Source organism: Triplophysa rosa, linkage group LG15 (assembly GCF_024868665.1).
Source record: "Triplophysa rosa linkage group LG15, Trosa_1v2, whole genome shotgun sequence".
Taxonomy (NCBI): Eukaryota; Metazoa; Chordata; class Actinopteri; order Cypriniformes; family Nemacheilidae; genus Triplophysa; species Triplophysa rosa.
In genome coordinates this window covers 20,127,081-20,135,570 of record NC_079904.1, presented here as the reverse complement: position 1 = coordinate 20,135,570, position 8,490 = coordinate 20,127,081, and the positions used below count along the sequence as shown (strand labels likewise).

Sequence of the window (8,490 nt, the reverse complement as noted above, 5' to 3'; positions counted from 1 at the left end):
TATATATATATATATATATATATAATTTAAAGGATATAACTATTATCCTAAGATGAAACATACAATTTGTCATTTTGTCGTACAGAGAGAGAGAAAGAAAGACACTGGTGATTTTTTCGCACGTGTGCTTTCAGCTGTTCCTATCTTTTTTCTTATATTTAGAATAAATTTGAGTACGAAAGTTTTAGTGAATCATGATTTGTTCATGAAAACGTTTTTATGCAGGTTTCACACACAAATTTGTGCATACGCATGCTTAGTGAATGAGACCCAATGAGGCAGAGAAAGTGGTCCAAATAGCAGCAGAAATGCTGTTGATATGATTTACTTGAACAAATGCTGTTGTCATCACTGACATGCTAGCCATGGTGCATAATGTGAATATTATCTAATGTGATAATTGTCTGGTTTATTCCTTAGTCTTGTGCTCAAATCAGAATACAGGCAGTTTACATATTTGTTGTGTGTTTTTCACTGATAGATGCAAATTTTAGTGGTCATTGCCAATCATGGTATCTAAAGTAGTTACCTGTAATGTATATTGAAACACACAGAAGGCAGTTGGAGTTTACACATGATTTATTCTTGCTAAGCAATGTATATTAATACAATTGCCATTACATGCCATGTTGGATACTCACCACTTTCAAGTTTTTAACATCTAGGAGAGGAGGGACAATAGTTTCTGATTTTAGAACATACCGTAATGCTATATGTCAGAAAGGAGTACAACCCCTTTGTCTGAGCTTGTGACTAATAGTTTTTCTGGTGCTGTTTACTGAAGTAAAGTAATTTGATGATAATGTGATTGAGAAATTTATTTGGATGTCTAAATATCACATATCAAAAGTAATTGAAGATCAAATTATTGTTACCCCTGCCCAGTGCTTAATTTGTTAATTCCGAGGTGCCGGAATAAGGGGGCGTGGCAGATCCGGCAAGTTAGTGGGGTGGGGAGAAGTAACAGAATGTGCAATCTCTGAGGGTTTTTCTATCTAACTATTTAGATGTATTGAAAATGCGCATTAAAAAGTGTAAATGGAAACGGACATGCAAATAAATATACGCGGAATATTTGACAATTAAGATGAACAAAACGGTGACAATATGCTGCTGAGTTTGGTTCAGTTTGTGAGGCGCTGCTCTCCACTAATAGGAGATGACATTATGATGAATATGTTGAAAATGTTGAAATATAATGCAATTCCTTGCTGGGAAGATTTCTTTGGCATATATTCTTCCGCATGAGGGTTGAGAGTAACTTCTTTGCCAGTCATCACATTTCCTTCATCGTAATACGAATTCATATCATTCGTGCAAGGTTTGAGATACTGAGTATTAGAATTATTTAAAACAGCAATTTTGGCAGTAGCAGCTGCTATTTTTGCATCAATATCCAGTTGTTCTTGTCTGTGTTTCAGTTTTTCCTGTTGCAGCTCCAAAGCATGTTTCTCCTTTAAAACGGTTGCACTTGCCATTAATGCAGCCTTCTCTGCCTCTGCCATAATTCTTGCTGAAGAAGCAGAAGATCTCCCACTACGCACACTGCTCGAACTTTTCTTACTAGAGGGTTTACTTGATTCATGTGAGATGTTTGAAACACGGTCTTCTGGATTAACATCATTTTGATATGCATTTTCATCAACACCAGAACATGAAACTTGACTTTCTTTACTCAACCATTTCTCAACATCATCTACAAAGCCATTGCAAATCAACATCTTTCCTTTGAACCATGTTTGGTGTTTTTCCTTTTCTTCACCGGGCAAAAGAACCATCACAGAATTATGCATTTCCTCTGCTTCATCTTTCAGTTTGATGAATTTCTCAAAAGAACACTGCATTTGTGGATAAGATAAGCAAAACAATTGAGCATCAAGACGGACATTACAAAATGAATCTTCCTTTCAGGATGGAAAACCCCATGTTGCCAAATAACCTTTGCGTGGCTAAACAACGTTTAGTTGGATTGAAAAGGAAATTTGAAAGAGAAAGAGCTTTCCATCAAGAATATAAAGATTTCATGGATGAGGTAATGAAGCAGGGTTATGCCGAAAAGGTACCATTGCATCAGCTAAAACAGGAAGAAGGGAAAGTTTGGTATTTCCCTCACCATGGGGTTTATCACCCCAAGAAAGTAACATTAAGAGTGGTATTTGATTGTGGAGCTGCCTTCAAAGGTACATCGCTTAATGAACTTCTACAGGGTCCTAATTTGACAAATTCACTGTTGGGAGTTCTTGTGAGGTTTCGACAAGAGCCAGTTGCATTTATGACTGATGTAAAGGCAATGTTTCACCAGGTCAAAGTTGCAGCAGAGGATGCAAATTTTCTTTGTTTCCTATGGTGGCAAGATAATGACATATAAGGCAAGAACCTGGGGAATACAGGATGATCGTGCATTTGTTTGGAGCCGTGTCATCTCCAAGTTGTGCCTGCTATGCTCTTTGCAGAATTGCTGAAGACAATAAAGCTGACTAAAGCTGAATTGACACGATTTACACAAACTTCTACATGGACGATTGTCTGAAAAGTGTAGCTTCAGAGCAAGAGGCCATCTTGATGATCATAGATCTCACGGGTGTTTGTTTAACAGGAGATTTTCAGTTAACAAAATGGGTTCGTAATAAACGTGCTGTGCTGCAAACTGTACCTGAAGAACGTAGAGCCCATGGCATAAAGTTGATGGATCTGGACAAGGATCAACTACCAATGGAAAGAGCTCTTGGCTTGTGGTGGTGTGTTGAATCAGATACTTTCAAGTTTAAGATGACTATCAAAGATCATCCATGCACCAGGCGGGGTGTTCTATCTACGGTATGCTCTGTGTACGATCCTTTAGGATTTTTGGCACCATTCACCCTCACAGCAAAGGTTCTCCTGCAAGAGCTATGTAGGACAAGATGTGGATGGGATGATCCGCTACCTTCAAATCTCCAAAGGTCTTTATAGTTGAAAGAGCTTGAGACGATTGCAGAAATCAAAGTGGATAGATGTCTAAAACAAACAAGGATGGACAAGCTTACTAGCGTTCAGTTGCATCATTTTGCAGATGCAAGTACATTTGGATATGGCACAGTAACGTATCTTAGAATGGAGACAAAACATGATGTTCACGTAACGTTCTTACTCAGCAAAGCTAGAGTAGCATCTTTGAAACAGGTAACCATTCCACGTCTTGAATTGACAGCTGCTGTACTTGCTGCTCGAGTGGACAAAATGTTGAGGGCAGAGATACAGTTTCCATTGGTGGACTCTGTGTTCTGGACAGATGTACGTCTGTGTTAAAATACATAAAAAATGAGGACAAACGATTTCTTACCTTTGTGGCCAACAGAATCTCTGCAATACGAGAAATTACATCACCGTTACAGTGGAGATACATACAAACGTCTCAAAATCCAGCAGATTGTTGCTCCAGGGGTCTGAAAGCAGACCATCTGTTAACAAAAGGAGAATGGATCAATGTACCAGGCTATCTGGGGAAACCAGTAGGAGAATGGCCAGTACAAATATTTGATTCTACTCTTAAAGCGGATGATCCTGAGGTGAAGAGAAACATGTGTGTAAATAGCATAGTTGTGAATGAAATACCAAGTGCACAAAATGCTACTCATAGACTGATAACTAATTTTTCATACTCTACAAAGTTGAAGGTTGCTGTTGCTTGGCTCTTAAAGTTAAAGAAAGTTTTGAAACAATGGAGTCAAAAGCGGAAGGAAATTAAAGCCTCTTTAGACTCTTCTGGAGTATTAATTTCTTCTAAGAAGCCAGAGAAAGAACTTAAAAAACTAACAGGCTCTGTGATCACACCGCATCTAACTTTGGAGGACCTGAATGAAGCTGAAGGGGCAATTGTTGCATTCAGTCAACAACAACAATTTAGAAAGGAAATTGCTGCTCTGTCATCTTCACCCGTTTCAAATATAAAAAGAGATAACAAGTTGTATAAATTGGATCCTGTCTACCAAGACGGTCTGTTGAGAGTTGGAGGATGATTAAGGAAATCTGCTATGCCTGAGGAAAGAAAGCATCCGATTATTCTGGATAAGGATCATCATATTGCCACACTCATCTTGCGGCATATACATCAACAGTTAAGTCACAGTGGAAGAAACCATATGCTTTCCAAACTGAGGAAAAGATATTGGATCATTAAGGGTAATGCAGCTGCCAGAAAAATCATATTTAGTTGTGGCCATTGCAGACGTTTTGGAGTTAAGACGAGTGAGCAGAAAATGGCAGATTTGCCAAAGGAGCGACTTATTCCAGATCTGCCTCCATTCACAAATGTTGGGGTAGATTATTTTGGTCCTGTGGAAGCTAAAAGAGGACGTTCCATCGTAAAACGTTATGGAGTCATCTTTACTTGCATGACAAGTCGAGCCGTTTATCTAGAGGTCGCCTATTCTTTGGACACGGATTCATGCATCAACTCTCTACGAAGATTTATTTGCAGAAGAGGGCAAGTAACTCATATAAAATCAGACAATGGTACAAACTTTGTTGGAGCTGAAAGGGAATTAAAAGAAATGCTGAGTTTATGGAATAAGAGCAAAATTCAAAAGACAATGCTACAGAAAGGTGTCCAGTGGAGTTTCAATCCTCCGGGAGGTTCACATTATGGCGGAGTCTGGGAGCGTATAATCAGAATGGTCAAAAGAATTTTGAGGTCCATCTTACATCAGCAGATTTTGGATGAAGGATTGCAAACTGTGCTGTGCGAAATTGAGGCCATTCTGAACGATCGCCCAATAACCAAGCTGTCAGATGACCCTAATGATTTGGAGCCACTCACTCCAAACCACCTTCTTCAGATGAGAAGTAAACCCGTATTATCCCCTGGACTATTTGACAAATCTGAATTATACAGCAGCAGGAGATGGAAACAGGTTCAATATATGTGTGACTTATTTTTGGAAAAGGTGGACAAATGAATACTTGCATTTGCTTCAAGAATGGCAGAAATGGAATAAGGAAAGGAGAAACTTTGTTCCTGGTGACATTGTTGTCATTGTGGATTCAACAGCTCCACGTGGCTCTTGGTTGATGGGACGAGTTTTGGAAGTATTTCCAGATAAAAATGGACTTGTACGTTCTGTGCGAGTACAAACTAAAACCAGCACACTCGAAAGACCTGTGACAAAGCTTTGTCTGTTGTATGACAACATGGATATATAATGAACTGATTGCAAAGACTGTTTCATTTCTAACCTACAGAGGACTGATTAATGCAATGTTTACAGTGTTGCTTGGGCTTTAACGGCTCTTTGTTTTAACATTGTATTGAATTGTAATGTTTATCTGTCATGTACAATTAGGGACCGGAGTGTAAGAGCCATTATGTCTGTTGTAATTCTGTGTTTTACCACTGGGTGGAGTGTATGCCTTAATGAGTATATAGGTAGGCAAAGAGTAAGAGAACCAGGTGTGTGTAATCAGGCGGAAGCACAACATTTTTTGACCATGTCTGGTGGTAAATGTTTGGAGCCATCCAATTAAACTTTATGGGCATGGTGCAGCAGAAATATCAGAAAAAATGACCTTTATGAGCTGTGTGATGAATAAACCAGATAAAGCAGTATTTGGAGGATGAATTTATTGTTTGGATTTCACGCGTCAGAAACTACCCTACAACACCTCTATTGACAAATGGCAATTCACGTCACTATATTTACTGTTGGTTACTAGGATACAAATACCACAGTGATCTACTAGGAAATTGATGAAAACTAGGATGCCACAATTCTCAATATAATATTGAACCGTTCGCTTCGACCTCCACACTTCAATACTTGTATGTGAATTGCTTTTTTTTTCAGGTTTTGCGTTTAAATAATTTCTGTGCGTTTTATTACTCTCTGATTTATTATGGACTGGCTCTGTCCGTGTTTGTCTGTATGTTTGTGCACTGAGATAGACAAATGCCTCTACACGCGTAAATATCTAATAACAATGCGCAAAAGTTAGGGACGCTTGCGATTCTGGTGACAGATTTGAGCGGTGAAGTGAGGCTGCCTGCAAACATGAGAAGCAATTTGCTGTTATATGCTGACGAACAGACGTGGGCTGGCTATCGGATGCACCAGAACCTAGCGGCTTTATTGTATGCCCATTGTACCAATGTAATAATCCCCGAATTTGGCAAATCAAGAATGTATGTCATCAGTTTTACACTGCATACAAAAGCGGCACGTTCGCATTGCTAACCCAGCACATGCAGAGAGAGCGTCTACAGCACTGTGCTAAAGTCTGTTTAACGAAAGTCATACCACTCGGTGCCCTTTCTGGGCAGCTATTTACGTTATAGCAAGACAACAGGCAGATATTTCTCAATTCGCTGGCAAAAAATCTGAATTAAATATTTTATTTTCAATCAATTATTAAACCTGGCGAGAGGGTCACGTGGCCCGTGAGCGCGATGGCGGTCTAGTGTTTCAGCTCCGTTTACCCTACTCTTTTTTCACTGATATATCCATGTTTTTTACATTTACTCGTCACTTTGTTTTATGATTCAAAGTTGGGGATCGACGACATGACTACCCGTCAAAGCAAATCGTCTGGTAAGCAAGTACAGCGCAATCAACAGCAAGAGAAGAGCAAGATGGAAGAATCTCTCGCAGCCATGATCGCTTCCGCCATGGAGAAACAACAAAGATTTATTGATGCGCACTTTAAAACTTTGCAAGACAGACTGGATAACATTCAGTCGGAACTTTCCAGCTGTTCTAATGGGGTGAGAGAGCTACGCGATAGATATTCCAGCCTGAACAGCCGTGTCGGCAAAGCGGAGAAAAACTATGACAAATCCGCTGCCAGATTGACGACATTTGAGGAAAAAATGGCAGATTTGGAAGACCGGAGCCGTAGGGATAATATTCGTATTATCAATCTACCGGAAGGTGTAGAAGGCAAGACAAACCTAAAGGCATATATCTTGGGATCTCTACCTGTATGGCTTCCTGCGCTAGCTGAGGCTAAACCGGAGATTATGAGAGCCCACCGTATCGGCCCACCTAACAACACTGGCCGACCTTGCACGGTCATCGCAAAGATGCTACGTTACACTGATCGTGATTTGCTTCTGCGGACATCCAGGAAGTCTTCAATCAAGGTGGATGGAAAAGACATTAGGTTTGCTGCAGACTACAGTGCGTTCACTACAAACCGGCGTTGTTCGTTTGTGGAGGTAATTAAGAAGGCACAGAAAATAGGCTTTCAGACATTCCTGATGTACCCTGCACAGCTGAAGTTAACTCGAGGCTTGACTCAGCGCATTTTCAAGTCTCATTTAGAGGTTGAGGACTTTTTGGGTGGCTTGGCTACTCAGGAGAACGTAGAAGGGTAAAGTGACATTACCTAAAGTACTGTTCTAAAGGGCTTTAGCCCCCTTTCTCTTTAAAATATTTTGTATTCTGATACAGATGGTTATACTGATTGGTTAATGGATATTGTTGGTTATTAAGATGTTAACAATGAGTGGGAGGCAGTGATGCAGGTTCTTCCGTCCTTCTCGGGGTCACGTTGTCCATCGGGTGGTTAATTGTTCTATCGTTTTGTTATTTTTATGTTTCCCATTTTTGGAGTATACTTTGTAAAGTGGGGGGTTTTTTTTTTGGTGGGGGGTTTTTCTTTGTGGGCTATGGTGACCAGGGTAGGTGGGGTTTTTCTCCCTTTGCAGTATTTTATTTGTCTGTGGTACAATCTGTTTCTTCCTTTTTTGCTATTTTACAGCGAAATTATGACAACAGATATTCTCCATATAGCCACTTGGAATGTCAATGGGCTGAATAGTCCTATTAAACGTACTGCCTGTTTGGATTATTTATACAGGCATCAGGTGGATGTTGCATTTATCCAAGAATCACACCTGAAGAAATCAGACGTCCAAAAATTTTCCAGTAAGTTTTATTACGTAGCCGGTTCATCTTCGTTTGACAGTAAATCGAGGGGTTCTTTGATTGTGTTGAAACGAAAACTCTCATTGAACATTTTAGAGAGGTATACTTGTGAAGAAGGCAGGGTGACATACTTTAAGACGGTTATTGCAGGCAAGAATTTTGCATTTATCTCTAATTTACGCCCCCTCTCATTTTGATGCATCTTTTTTTTCTACCCTTACCAAGACTTTACTTCGTATCCAAGACTGTTTTCTTATTATCGGGGCAGATATGAACACAGTAGCTGACGTTTTGCTTGACCGTTCTTGTGTACAGAATTATCCGGCACAATTTCTATCTTCGACTGATTTTTGTAAGTTTCTGTCTGACTTTAGTTTAATTGATATACAAACCTGATTCCAAAAAAGTTGGGACACTGTACAAATTGTGAATAAAAAAGGAATGCAATAATTTACGAATCTCATAAACTTATATTTTATTCACAATAGAATATAGATAACATATCAAATGTTGAAAGTGAGACATTTTGAAATGTCATGCCAAATATTGGCTCATTTTGGATTTCATGAGAGCTACACATTCCAAAAAA

The 8,490-nt window shown here is 39.4% G+C and overlaps 1 protein-coding gene across 1 annotated transcript in view; it reads left to right on the top strand.

The window, feature by feature from the left end:
- Nucleotides 1-78: 78 nt before the first annotated feature.
- The window catches only part of LOC130565962 (uncharacterized), a 21,502-nt gene continuing 13,090 nt past the window's right edge, over nucleotides 79-8,490 (top strand). Inside the window, exon 1 of the mRNA XM_057353140.1 lies at nucleotides 79-7,901. Within this exon, the coding sequence (XP_057209123.1) occupies nucleotides 4,014-4,937 (924 nt within the window). The 5' untranslated portion in view covers nucleotides 79-4,013 and the 3' untranslated portion in view covers nucleotides 4,938-7,901. The remainder of the gene's footprint in view (nucleotides 7,902-8,490) is intronic.